General features: G+C 32.6%; 1 protein-coding gene across 3 annotated transcripts in view; it reads left to right on the top strand.

The window, feature by feature from the left end:
- LOC131844963 (monocarboxylate transporter 3) overlaps window positions 1–14,137 on the top strand; it is a 45,354-nt gene extending 31,217 nt beyond the window's left edge. For 2 of the 3 annotated variants that reach the window (XM_059193959.1, XM_059193960.1), the window contains exons 4-14: window positions 494–741; window positions 1,579–1,707; window positions 3,795–3,956; window positions 4,487–4,668; window positions 5,160–5,229; window positions 6,677–6,896; window positions 7,706–7,884; window positions 8,479–8,622; window positions 9,029–9,107; window positions 10,058–10,289; window positions 10,731–14,137. In XM_059193959.1, coding sequence (XP_059049942.1) covers window positions 494–741; window positions 1,579–1,707; window positions 3,795–3,956; window positions 4,487–4,668; window positions 5,160–5,229; window positions 6,677–6,896; window positions 7,706–7,884; window positions 8,479–8,622; window positions 9,029–9,107; window positions 10,058–10,289; window positions 10,731–10,986 — 1,901 coding nt within the window. In that variant the 3' untranslated portion in view covers window positions 10,987–14,137. The remainder of the gene's footprint in view (window positions 1–493; window positions 742–1,578; window positions 1,708–3,794; window positions 3,957–4,486; window positions 4,669–5,159; window positions 5,230–6,676; window positions 6,897–7,705; window positions 7,885–8,478; window positions 8,623–9,028; window positions 9,108–10,057; window positions 10,290–10,730) is intronic. The other variant, XM_059193961.1, reaches the window with a different exon arrangement.
- Window positions 14,138–15,471: the final 1,334 nt, after the last annotated feature.

Genomic DNA, 15,471 nt, shown 5'->3' with positions numbered 1-15,471 from the left:
CCTCTACAATAGCAACGAATGAATGTTGTTTTAATTAATGACAATGGAATGGTGCACCCGGCTGTACTAGCGGTTTACGCTGGCGGGGCCATCAGTTCAATTAGCTCATGGTGGCAAAATTACTAAGAAATTATTTCAGCGGCTTAGGGGTTTCAGGGGCTCCCTATGAAACCACTGTGATAAATTCTTTAAGTTGAGGTCACCCTGACAGTACATTGTTTCAAATGGGATTATTAATCGACATTACTAACAATCCCCTTCCCCCCACGAATGAGTGGTATCGCGAATGTCAATTGATAACGTGATGTCCGTAGTGTTGTTCATGTATATAGGCGACGGTTATCGCTTACCATAAAGTGGGCCGCCTGTTTACCATACCAATGACAAATAAAATATAAGTGCCACAGTATGTGTGATTAGCGCATACGGAAGCACAATTCCATCATCACCAATAAAAAAAACCCAAGTTTCCAAGATTAAATTATATTTTCAGGTATAGGCTTCGGTATGATCTACCTGCCTTCAGTGGTGGCTGTGGGCTACTACTTCGAAACTCGACGGTCCCTGGCTACTGGTATCGCTGTGTGCGGTTCCGGAGTGGGCACCTTCAGTTTCGCGCCACTTGCTTCAATATTGCTCAATGAGTTCGGGTCGTGGCAGAATGCGAATTTGCTTTTGGCTGGACTGATTTTGAACTGCGCCGTATTCGGCGCGCTTATGAGGCCGTTGGTTTATCCCAAGGTAAGAGACGTTGTATTTACAATTAAAAATATATATAGGTTTTGTCGTGATGACATACATGGTAGGTACATAGTGATATTATTTACTAATGGATATACTAAGCCATAGCCATAATTTAAATCTAGAGATTAATAATTTCTGGATCATTATAAATTATTTCGAGAATGTTCTTCGGAAAATTTTGTTCGCAAAATAATAGCATCTCTCTCTCTCTAAGAGGTCCTGTATAAGGGGCTTGGTGGAGTATTATATTTTTTATTTTATTCCATTTCATACTATTAGAAAAGGAAAAACTAATTGGTTCATACGATATTCTGGAAGTAAATAGGTGTAAATATCTGTATATATAAAATTTAATTTAAATATTTTTTACAAAATATTTATTTATATAATAAAAATACTTATAAACTAACTTCCAAAAACTTTTTTAATTATGTAGTACCTAATATGCCAATATTAGAAAACTCACCGGCAACTATCGCAAGAATATCAATTTAACCAGCCGTGATCCTCTTTTTGATAAGGGTTAGTACCTTAAGCTCCAACTGTCACTTGAATTTATCCGAACAATTGAAATTAATCCTGGTTATTATTTAGTTTAGAACATTTACTGTATAGCATTATTGAATATTGTCTATATTGTTGGCTTTATTTATTGAATTTAGTCATTATATTTTATTATAATGTATTCTATTATAGTCATATTGTATTCTAGTACTATAATATATTAATATGTTACCGTCTTATAAATTGTAATTACCTAATAATAACGCCCTAATAAATAATGCAAATAACAAATGACTAAAATCTCATAATAGTTTATTTTTTATTTTTCAGTCTTCGGGTGAAAAGCCTTTACTACAACGTATGGCCGAGGAGAAAAGACTGCAAATGGAAAGGGGTTCAATTGGGGGTTCATATTTTGTGGTACAGCTACCCGACGGTAGCATGGAGAAAAGACTGAAGGTAGTAATCTTGATTATATAGTTATATCTGGTTTACAATATTGTAGTTATAAAGGAGAATACATCGAAACATCCATGATATTATTGATGAAACATTGTAATGTAATACTATAATAATCCAGAACAATTAATACAGCGCTATCTAGTTCCAAGCTAAGCAGAGCTTATGTTATGGTTACTAGACAACTGGTAGAAATACTTAAATATATTTTATTTAAATGCATTCCTAATTTATATTGAAAACTTTCCTACCAATACAAATCGTGCGAGGAATCGAACCTGCGACCATCGGATATAAAGCGGCCCTCTAAACACCGATACCGTAAAGAAAATTAAAATATTTGATATATGAGCTTCCCACTAACAACGCAATCACATTATTAATTTAGGTATAAAAAAAAAATTACATTTATATTTCCACTTTGTTTCTTCATGAAATTGGTTCAGTCTTATATAATTCTACACATAATATTCTAAATATAATATATAGTTATATAAAACTCTATACTGAAATAGCTATGACAATATACTAAATACTGTGTAAATAGCGAGATAAAAACGTAGATTAGTAAGATTTTCAGCGTACGAAATACTATTTACATTCGTAACTACTACAATTTCAAGGTCTACAAATACAAGTTAAACGAAGCACATGAACTCTTTTGCTGTCTACTCCTAGTATATTCTTTAGTGTAAACTTACTAAGAATACTCTAAAAGCATTCTTAGACCGTATTTCATTTCTCATGTGAATTCCCTGACAATGTTGTATGATGTTTTTTTCATAAAATGAATAATATATTAACAAATAATCTTGTGTTTTAGATTTTGACGTAGTGATTGTTATTTTTGTTAAACCCCTTGCGTCTGTTTTGAGTTTTCTAACTCATATAATGTATATCTGGAAATATTTATCTGTTTATTTAAATTTTCATGCACAAATATAATATAAACGAAATGGTCATCAGATCGTGCAACCAGAGAACTAATAAAGCGGAGCATTATAGTTTACATTGTTAATACGTGGAAACCGAAATATTATTAGGTCTGAGTCAATAAGCATACAATGAAATGAGAATACCAAATAATTTCTATATACGTTTTATATGAATCATAACCGTCATAACAACGGGAGATATAACTAACGACACGTCTGCGGTTTTTAATGTTAAAATGAAATCATTTATCGATGCGCACAATTATTTTTCTAAGTATTCAATGCTTTTGTGCAATATACATACATTAAAATTAGTTTAAATTGTAAATTACCGGGTTACAATTAAATTAATAACTGTATAAATTATTGCTACTCCACATCTTCTATCTACAATATATATTTAATATTTAGGATTTATTATTGACTTCCAAGGATATAAACCAAAAATAACTTTAAGAATGTTATCTTTAATGGGTTAGTTACAGGCATTGTTAACTGTAGTGATACACGCAACGAGACATCGCGCTAACCTACTGATAGCTAGTCGCCCCGATTAGTTTTGAATTTTGTTATTGGAACTTACAAACATTTAGCACCCCAGACAGGCACTTGCAAATATAGAAAGGAAATATAAAATTATAATGTGTAAACAATGAGACAATAGCTGAATTTACTCTTACACTCTTTCACGCGGTTAAATAGTTTCACGCAGGAATTATTGTGGATGTAATGAGATAAAGAGAACAAGAAATGCCGCATTCTCGCGTCTTTTAATCGTGAGTGCTTTAGTGCCTTTTTTAATAATTAATTATAATTTCAAAATGACTATTGACGAAAGACATAATTGTAGAGTTACTGATAATTTATAAATCTTAAACCTGTCTTTGGAATATATAAACTGTGGAATTAAAAATAATATTTTAAAAGAAAGTGTGAAAGAAACTGTCATGTATGAAAGAATGATCACAAAAAAATAGTAAAATACAACCACACATGGTTGCGCGCCCTGACTTTCCCGCGCTAAATCGCACACGCTCTTGAAAGAATGTGTCGTATAAAGGCAGCTAATGTAGCAATAATGAGTAGCTTTTCGCTAAACGGCGTTCTCTTCCAGGCAACCTGACAAAACTGTAATGGATGGTATGATCGCAGGCGCCGCTTAACGTGGACCCTGGCGTTCACTCGTCACTGAACTTGGAGGCGCTGGCGCGGGTCCCCACACTGCCCAATATGACGGGCGTGCCCACCGTGCCCACTCTACCCACCATCACGGAGGTCCGCGTTGCTGATGACAACGGAAACAACAAAAAGAAGGTTAACTGAATAAGTTATATATATACTATGTACTATATCAAATCAAAATATCTTTATCATGTAGTAGGTATATTACAGACTCTTATGATATGTCTAAATCTACCGTCAGTTCGGATTCCATTTGAGCTAAGAACTGACAAGAAACTCAGCTCTTAAATTTTTCAAATGACCTTGTACATGTTTACAAAAATACAGATTCATTTTTAAATTCAAATTAGGGAAAGTAGACTGAGCATATGAGTATATAAATTTTTTCAGTAGTAGTTTCTTATCAGAGCTCGAATGCAATTCGAACTGATGGTAGCAAGTAATGACATAAACTCACAACATTCTCACTTTGTACTGGATTCTGCATGTGTGGAAAATGGTACGCAAATATTTCATGCGCTAAAGTAAAATTTAATTGAAATTCATTCAGTATTAATTTGCATGGAAGAGTAAAAAATCCATCCATCCATCCACACTCACAAACTTCCGCGTTTATAATATTAATAATAAGATTAGTAAGATAATTATGGTGTAATTTGTAGAACGAGAACGGCACAGCCTCTGCAGGTACTGGCGCCGTCGGAGCTGTTGGCACGCAGATGTCTCGAAACGTATCGTCTCCAGCGTTCAGTTCGCAGGCGCCGGGACTGCCCAAGAACGGGTCCGTGCCGTTCTTCGACCGCCAGCGGAAACAAAGCACCGGAGATAGGTCAGCCAATGATAGGTAGATGAGATCCCCTTAAGTTATGCACGACACGGTGGAGGTTACTGGAAAAATTGTGTCGGTGATGGCTGTAATTGTCTTTAGATTGTAAAATTGACAAAAGGGAACCCTTTTAATTTAAATTCCATTTATATGGCTTCTTATATTGTTGTGCTGTATGTAAAATGTATATAAATAATGACTTTAGAAAAACTATTCTAGTAGAATTACTTTAGAAAGTCATGTACAAATATTGAGAATTTAGTTAATACTTATTAAGAAGAGAGATGATTATTATTTGCTAAATGAGTACAGATTTAGTACTTACAGGACAAAGAAAAACGCGCTTAATGTTCCTTGATCAAGTATGGAATATTTTAGTATAAATAAGTGAATAATAATAAATTATTATAATTTGTTATTATACTCGCCGTTAATATAGTCCTTTGTATGTATTTTATTATATAATAAAATAGTTGTGTAGAAGTTTAAGTATTATATTTTTATTACAGATTCAAACCGTCCCTGGCTGCAATTAGAGCCACGTCCAAAACTTCCATGAATAGTAATCGTGCTCCTGATGTGAGTATATTTGTGACCTATTCTGTAGAGTCAACTTAGTTTATAGTTTTCTCCACATATGTTGAGATCTACAACTTTTTACGTAACTAAAATGAATCAACGCGACTTGCTTTAATCCTTAATTACTTAAAAGTAAAACTTTGTTTATTGTAACTGCAGCGGTCGCCACACTGTTAATTATTCAGTTGTCTAAATATTTGGTAACAAGAGCTATTGAAGGATGGCCCAATTAGACCTACTTTGAACATATTAACCTCGATATATTAGGGTCAACAACATGACTCAAATGGTTGTCAGATATGTTAATATGAACGAATTAAGGAATGCCCAAACAAAAGTAGGTAGACCTTGAACTTTTGCCGCAGCGTTTTGCCAATTCCTACGTACAATTAATTATTTGGCGCTATTCCAGAACATTTGTTCCTGTTCGCAAGCGATTAATAGACATTGTTGCAGGTGTTTAAATTAAAAATTCTATATGAATATGAGTGAAATAAAATGTGATGTACATTTTATTTCAAAGTGTTTATTTTATGTCTAATGACATTGTCCCTGATGACAACGCAAATATAGGTGAAATAATAGAATATAATATATGAAATTTTTTACTGTTTCTCTCACAGAAACTACATTTACACAATTATTTATAAAAAGATAAAAACATATAACTATGAACAAGACGAAAATGTAACTATGGACGGCCTTATTGCTAAAAAGCGAACTGTCCAGTGTATAACATATATACATTTATACATCTGTTATTGTCCATGAACAGTTATTCGAAAATATGTTAATCATATTTTTTTAGGATTCACTATCATCAACTGTGATCATGTGATTAAACTTATGAATTATAGTGAACTAATTGGTCCTTTCGCTCACTTACGATAATTAAATGTAAACGTGTAGTTTAAGTAGCACAGTTGATTCTAGCTAATTTTACTCAATAAGCTAATTACATTTGGCCATTTACATGTACCGTATTTTATTGGCTATATATGCAAATTAATATAATTTTTTTAGGGTCACAAAACGATACATTTAGCCTTTATATTATAATTGGCACTAAATACCTGTTAAAGTTAAATACTGTATTACTTAAAATAAATTATTGTATTACTTTATGGAAATATAATAGGTACTTATTCACAATATAACGTTTATAAGAATTATGAATTTTTCGTCCTGATCGTATGCGGAAAATGTCACCTATCACTTTATCATTTTTTCACGCGTCACCCATGTAACCTTAGTCATCTTTTGTCATATCAGCCTTGCTACTTAGTCCACAGGAATAGCCTTTGGACTAAATAGCAAGGCTTCTTACTCTATAATTTCATTATTGTTGTTTTTGTCTACCGATTGTTTTTTATTGTTTTAATTCCGAATATACAACAGAAAAATGCTGCATCTACTTGAATATAGTGAAAGTTTATTTGTTTTGCAGGGTGATACAGAAAGCATGATGACTTCAAAGTTGTCAGTAGCCGGCGGTGGCCGCGAAGCTCCGCGGATGGTGCGGCCCATGTCTCGCAAGGATATCTTCTACTCGGGCTCCGTGCTCAATCTACCTCAATATCAGAGCCAGAAGTCGCTGCAAGGTTATAGGAATTCTGTTCTCAGTCTCCCCCAAAGCAGGCAGACTGGTGATCTGGAGAGACAAGAACGTGAGTTACATTTTTTGTATACATTTGAAATGACGGTTAGTTCTCTCTCGAATAAATGGATATAACTTTTTTATTATTATTTATAATAATAATTAATAATTTATTATTATTATTATTAACCTATTTGTTCTATCACAAGTATTTAATTATTCTTACGAGGAAATCGCAGTCCTGGCCTAAAAAAGTAATATAAAAAGACTATGTTATTAATGAATAAAAGTTATTAATAATATAATATCTAGTATTACTGTTCCTACGGTAATTGTGTGAGTGAAGTGAAGTTACTACGTGAGATAATTCATGTAGACTGTATACAAAGTTATCTACATAATTTTGATGCCAAGAATTTGGTTTTATAAGCTGTATTTTAGTTTGAATTGCAAAATAGAGTATGGCATGATTTGTTAGTCTCCATTATTCTTCTCTATAGATCTATAATAATAATAATAGTAATAATAATCTCAGAACAATTCACACAACGCCATCTAGACCCAAGTAAGCTAGCTAAAGCTTGTGTTATGGGCACGAACTAACTGATACAAATGTACATAGATATTTTTTTTCGTAAATACATACATATATTATACATAGAAAACACCCAGTCCGATACAAACAATCATATTCATGAATACAAACGTTTGTGCCCTGCGAGGAATCGAACCCGCGACCGTCGGTCGTAAAGCGGTGTGCTATACCGCTAGACCATCGAGGTCGTCAATCATATATTTATATATAAGAGATGGTCACCACTTCTCATCAGTTTAACTGCAGCTTGTATGCCATTATATGGTTAATATCAAATATTACAGAGTATGACTTGTGCCCATGCCTGTCTCTGCCGGCATCGTTTAAGTCCGCACTGAGTTCGATGCTGGATATGACTCTGTTGCGAGACCCGGCTTTTATGCTCATTGGCGTCTCCAACATCTTCGGTATGGCTGGTCTCTACGTGCCCTTCGTATACATCGTTGATGCTGCTAAGCTTAATGTAAGTCATTGACTGGTTTTATTAAGATATAGCAATACAATATCTAGTACTTCTGTATATAATAGCTGTCTTCAAACTAACTGATCTTATACATAGGATACTGATCTTATTTACAGGTAACCACAGCATACTTTATGTTATATTATATTACTAGCATTGTTTTAATTATATGAAACACATTTATAATATACCTTTACATGGTTGTGATACTAACTCCCAAATATAATGTATTGGCGACAATATTTGACTGCATTCTATACGTTTTCAGTCTACATTTTTTTTTAAATGAAATAATTTTTAACAACAATCTACAATCCAACAATTTTTAATCTTCGGCCAGTAATTAGGTATTAGTAGGTATTAGGGTTGGTATTAGTAGTCATGCAAAAATAACTTTAAATTTAATCGATTCAACCGATTAAATTTTATTAGTTATTTTTGCATTACTACTAATACCAATCCTAATACCTACTAATACCTAATAATCTACTGATACTTTTTTTCGGTCCTTTATGCCGGATTTTAGCTAATAGACCTTAAGATTTAAGGCCTATGAAGATATACGAATAACTTTTCATCCAATACTTTTTGCAGGGTGTAGATCCATCGCAAGCGTCGTTTTTGCTGTCCATCATTGGTATAACAAACACTATTGGACGTATAGCGTGCGGTTGGGTCGCAGATTTTCCCTGGATGGATTCACTCTTGCTCAATAACTTGTGCCTCGTCATTGCCACGGTTAGTAGTCACCATTAAATATACATTTTATAAAAAATGTTTTAATGATTATGATTGTTTGTATCAATCTGGATGTTTTCTATGTATATTATGTATCTATTTAGAAAAAAAAACGTTTCTATGAACACTATGTACTTATATCAGTTGTCTAGTACCACAAGCACTGCTTAGCTTGGGCCTAGAAGGCGCTGTGTGAATTGTATAGAGATATTATTATTATTATCACAGACAATCAACTTCTTCTGCGCATGTGAACTAAAATCTGCTTTATTACTATTAACTTCTTGTGTTTTTATTGGTCAGTGGAGGGACGTACTATCAGAACAATTACTAGTTTTGAAAAATGTTAAAATTTCGATCTTAAATTTGTATGTTTCATTCCAAATAATATATATTTTTATTTCAGATATCTGTCGCTGCAATACCTTTCTGTACTTCGTATGGCTGCTACATAGCTGTAGCTATTGCCTTTGGACTTGCGATTTGTGAGTAAAATTAGTGAACATAATTTCTTTATTGACTATAAATCTTCTATGTTATATGAAATAAACAGATTATATTATAATAATAAACAGAATGTCAAACAAATCTTAATAAGCTTAATTATAGAAGCTTTAATAGTGTTGTTAAAGCCAACATTGTAGCCGTAGTTTTTGCTAATTGTGTTGAACAGGCGTTATAATTTTTATTATTTGTATACTTTCAAGTTAGTCGATATTATTATCTACTTTCACTACTGTTTCTAATTGTTCCACGGATAGTTGCTGTTCTAAATTTATTATTTGTAAAAACTAAAAGACAAAATTAAATGTACTGTTGAACTGTGCATCAGAGTTTGTTATTGACAAATTCCATTGTGTCCACTACGAGACAAGTGTTAATTCTTTATAAAAAATACTTTTTAATTGTAGTTAGTAATGCAAATTTTTAATTAAGGCACTATAAATGGATAACGCTCTTGCGATATCTAATTTCAATGTTTATGTCCGATATGTATATTGGGTGTAGTTGTGCCCCACACGACTATGATAAAGGAACATACATTCCATTACTCCCCATACGAGAGGTTTTTTTTTAATTTGCCCAAATAACTATATGGAAAAAATTACTCAGTCAATTAAGTAATTATTTTTCAGTTTTATTTTTATTAATGTGTAGTCGGAATTGTAATGTAACGGTCAGGGACAGCTAGTATAACTTCTTAAAATATTATAAACGCGAAAGTTAAAAGGAGTGGATGGATAGATGGATATTGTTACACAAACTACTACAAGGGTTTTGTTGAAACTTTACAGTAATATAGCTTAAACATCAGAATAACAACTAAGCTATAATTTAAATAGATGTAAATTGGGCGAAATATAATGATAAATGTCAAGTAAGTGTGATGCAGAAGTTACGCGGGCCAGCTAATCATAAATAAATGTACTTCCAGCCGGATACATCTCGCTGACTTCCATCATCCTTGTGGATCTGCTGGGTTTGGACAAGCTGACGAATGCGTTCGGTCTTCTGATCTTGTTCCGTGGCGCTGCCGCCATCATCGGTTCGCCGCTGGCAGGCGCCGTATATGACGCAACTAAAAGTTATGACGCTTCCTTCTATATGGCTGCTGGGTTCTTTTTGGCGGCAAGCCTTACTTCGTTCACATCGCCTTTGTTCCGCAGGTATATTTAATCTCTTTTCATTCGTTAATCAACTTTAAAAAAGTTAAAATATCCATTTTTTTGTTACTCGTTATATATAAATAGATTTATCAACACTTTTTTAAGAATAGTTTGCAGATACAGAAATTTTATAAATATCGGTATAGGTAGTAGTAGTAGTAATACATGAACAACTATGATTACTAACTTCTATACTTTACTTTAGTCTTGTAAAATGACTGCCTCGGTGGTCTCACAATTCGCTCGATACCAACATTTGTATTAATGAATATGATTGTTTGTGTCTGGGTCTTTTCTATGTATATTATGTATCTATTTACAAAAAAATCTAAGTATTATCGTGTAGTACCCATAACAGAAACTCTGCTTACCATGCGACTAGATGGCGCTGTGTTAATTGTCCAGGGATATTATTATAAATATGACGTTACACATTAACAGGAAACAGGAAGAGATCCAACAGCCGCTAGATGTTCTGACGCCCATCGACGAGGATCTGGAGGAAGACGAGGAGGAGGATCCTGATGATACTCCTATAACCATGGGCGCCCATTTGGCCTCGCGACCTCCCGCCATCACCCGCACTGCTGCTTCCCCATCAGACCCACCTAGCCCCGCCAGCCCTGCCAGTTCTACCAACCCCAACCCTAAACAGGACACACCCCCTGAATTATCGCAGCGGGAGAGCGTACTCTAAACAGAACGGAAACTAGAAAGCTAAGTAACTGAAATTTTTGTAATTTCGAGACTTAAACTTTCCCGTTTAGTACACATTATTAATATAGTTAAACGAGTTTTAACACGGATAGTTTTATGGTATATATATAGGTTACGAAACATAGTTAAGCAAGGAAACGATGAGAGAAGTAAATACCTTTATTTATCATAACATTATTCGTCTTAAATCCGTTTAAGTATATAAATTCTATTACCTTATGGACAAAAAAGTTACTATTGATTAATTGATAAACAGACAGGATATTAATTTCCAATAGACACAACGCCTCGCAAATACAAATATTTTAGATACTTAGTTCTTGATGTACAAGGAGAAGGTCAAAAGCCACGTTAAAAGTTATAGATAACTCAGCCAGCAGTTTTTATCTTTATGAATTACGTTTAATTGATAGGGAAGTGTACCCGCTCGAATTTTTACGGTTATTAAAGGTTAATTTGTTTTATCTAAATATATTAAGAATGTTTCACTCTAATTATGACATTAATTGAATCATGACAGTTGACTTCAATTTGTGACATGTAAATATAAAAAAAATATAATTGAATTATATATTTTAATAAATGCGGACAAAGACAGATCAATCAACTTATTTTTGTATTTTATACGATAGTCTGTAAACTTTTAACGTGGGTTGGAGTATCGTCAGGTGTCAAGTATTCAGATCCTTTCTGTTTCTATGAACGTTAATATTTTATTGAAATGATCCTTATTTTTATATAGCTAGAGTGTAGAATATTTTTAAAGATCGCAAGGGAGAATAGGACGTAGAAACTGTCTCTGTCTCTCAGGAACGTTCTTGGAAATAGAAACGCGTTGAAGTACTTCACACGTATGTGTGGCTCTGAATAGCAAAATTCGTTTGAACCTTTAGTAATGGTCGTCAATAAATTAAATTAATTATACGATCTCATTATATTGAAGGCTATATCCTAAAGGTGACTCGAAATGTTACTTCCCATTAGGTTCAATGAATAAGTGATATATTAGTAAGGCAATGTACAGTAACTGGTTAATAAAGGATGCAAAGGGATACATTAAAACTCAATAGAGTTAAAGACAAGATTTTACTGCCGTAAATAATCCTTATGACTTATGTTTATGCTGTCCTATAAAACTGACAATCATAGTCGGTATTATACTCCTGATGTATTTATTCGTCACGATGAGCCAACTGACCCGACTTCATACTCATTCTATCATCCTAGCCCTAGCCCTAGTAGCTAGCGTAAATGCCACAATATTCTATATGTATCTCAAACAACGAATCACATTTGTGCATAAATTTGTATCCAAAATTCTCTTTTTGTATAAACACGAACGGATAGCATTAAACAGGAGGTATTAAAAGTTATCGCACATACAATACTACTCATTAGAATTAACTCAAAAAATACAAATTTTGGGATTTCTACTTTAATAGATTTTAATTTAAAGTTGCTTTACCAAAGTTTATAGGTTTTGAGATAATGCCGTGTATTATTTAGCTTTAGATATATCAAGGGAATGATTTGTGATTCAGAGTTTTAATGTTTTCTGTTAAGATTTTACGGTAGTAAAATGTTGTCTTGTGGTGTTAATTGAAGTTACCATATGGACCTTGAATTGACTGCAAGCAATAAGCGCATATTAAGATTGCTACGCATTTGAATAATTGTGGGGAAATTATAATGAACTGTATGTTCTTTATTCCAATGTGCCATATAGTTTGTCGTGGTGCTACGGTCAATATTGTCAAAATGAAAGTGTCATTACAAATTTATTAATACTCAATGTTTAATCACACACTATTCAATAAACAATAGCAATAATGTGAGTACTTGGGCTATAAGTACTTAATCAGTTGAATTAATATGACGGGATTACATGAGAACGCAAGTTTCGTAATGAACAATGAAACTACAACACAAACAATCAGCTCAAGACAGATAAATTCAAATTGACTCCGAATTTTCTCAATATTATAATAAAATGTTTCTGTAAATGTTTTGAAAAAAAAAACTATTATGCACTCCTGTAAATAAACACTGTTAGATATATAACAGATAGAACTATTTTCTGATTAATGAAATAATATATAACTGTCTAGGTATTTTCTCTCTCAAACCACTTTCTATAAGCTACCGAATTTCCTATATATGATGTTATGGATGATATTGAAATTCAGAAGTGAAGTACTTTACTTCTAATATTCAAATATTTTAATTTTATATTAAATTCGGAATGTTCAAGATCGAAATAAATAAAATATACAATGATTGTATACGTTTTTCTATTGAAAATAATGTATAGTTTTCACATGTTGTAAGTTACATCGACAAAAATCGTATCCGATAAAAGGAAAACTAACACGGAATTATAACGATTTTAAAATCCAATAAATGGACGTTGTTAGATATAAGAATAAAAATGGAACTACACTATTACTAGTGTTATATCGGTCGTGTATTGAAAGTTATTCAAATGTCATTATTACCGGACATGGCAGACATCTTTATATGGATTGGCCGATAAAAGCTAAAAGATTAAATATGTCAACTGTGTAGGTTGTCGTAACTTGGCCCGAGTGCATACTAGGCTGCAGGATACCAGGCGCGTAACGCAGTGCAGGAAAGAAACAGTCTAGTGTCGCAGTGTGATAGTCTAGTATAAACACGACGAGATTTGAACAAGATCTTTGAGTGATAAATTGCTACGTGAGAAGGCTAGTTGGGTTAGAGAGAATGCTATATTAACCTGTCGCATAGGAGCTCTTACTCATCGGCTACCAATTGTTATTGCGTATACGATTTTACACGACGAGACCGAATATAAAGAAGTAAAGAACGAAATTTAGTCAACTGCTTAATGCGTCTTGATCTTGTTAACGTAGTCGATATGGGACTATTTGCATTCACAGCTTGGATTCTAACTTTCATATGAAAATATATTACAAAATTTGTATTTGCCTTTCTCTACCTACAGTCCCAAATGTGCACCCGGGCATAAACATGTTAATACTGTACTTCTGTGAAATTGTGTTCGTATTATACATCTACTTTAATGTTGCTAAATTATACACATTTTCATATGCGTCTATCAGAGTAATTAATTAAGAAAGTAATTAGATAATTAAGAAAGGTATTAAAATGATACGATGAACAATGAACTCAATTTGACGGTTATACTGCTTGTATTTGTATATTTCTTATGGTGGGGCCATACCTGCACATGTGCAACGCATGCGCACGAATGGCTATGGTTCGAACACTTCGTTAATATTATGAACGTAGACGAATTGTGTGTGTGTGTGCAGGTATGAAACCGCCTTTAGGTAGTAGATATAGAACGTATGCCTTTTTAAACTTCCTAGAACATTTTTGAGCTTGGCTTTTACTGGTAGCAAACTCTTGTGAGAAAATGTCATTATACAATGTCATTGCAGTTTGCATTAATGTTAAGTGATAAATATGGTTTTATTAGAGATTTTTGTCTCGAATCGCGTAAATTTATGTGTAAAAATGCGAACGACAATGACGCAACCCGACTAATTGTCTGACTTATATTTTATGTGCCATCGCCTATGAACAAGTTAATCTGTAAATATTCGGCTCTAATTAATAAGTAAATAACAGATGTGAGTAAATGCAACGCAGTCAATTTTCTGTGCATCATTCTATACCAAAAAATGATGTTTTATTAGATATCGTGGAGTTAAGCTATGTACTTGCCAGTATAGTAATGTACATACAAAATATAGAAATATAGGTACATAATATATTTTTATCATAGATATTTTTTTGTCAATAAAATGCATAATTTAGCTTTAAGCATAATTAAGATGTATGTATAGAAATGTGAAATGAAAACGTTAGCTCTAGAACGGTATTATGTGATAAAAATCGTTGATATATTTAATTTTTAACAATTTGTATTTTATTATTGAATTAATTAACAATATGCCTATAATTAAATTTTAGGTTATGTTCTTAAGATTTCGTGTAAAGTGGTATATATACAAATAAATATTAAAATAATGTACTAAAGATATTCAGAAAGTTACGGATGAATGTTATTGTTGTTATAGCTTTATGTAAAAACCAAACGTGTTATTGTTTGTAAGAATTATAAAAAAAATAGGATATAATGTACCAACTGATTATATATTATACAATTTGATTGTGTATTACCGTTTACATGAAGTACTGTTATTGAATAATAAATCAGAAAGTTAATTTTGGTAATAAGCAATTCGAAAATATATCGTTTATTGTTTTTCAATTATGAATCAATTTTCTTTTTTATATTTTTTGACTGAATAATATTGAAGATAACTAATATAATTATATGTTTTGACTCTAATAAAATCACGATCTATATAATATATATGTGAACTTTTTTATGTATGTACTTCATTCAGTATTGGCTCAAAGTATTGTTTACTTTTGTTAAATGTATATTTATTAT

Source organism: Achroia grisella, unplaced genomic scaffold (assembly GCF_030625045.1).
Source record: "Achroia grisella isolate CSIRO2021 unplaced genomic scaffold, CSIRO_AGI_Agris_v1 utg445, whole genome shotgun sequence".
NCBI lineage: Eukaryota > Metazoa > Arthropoda > Insecta > Lepidoptera > Pyralidae > Achroia > Achroia grisella.
Note: the sequence above shows the minus strand (reverse complement) of the source record. Positions and strands in the feature narration are given on the sequence as shown.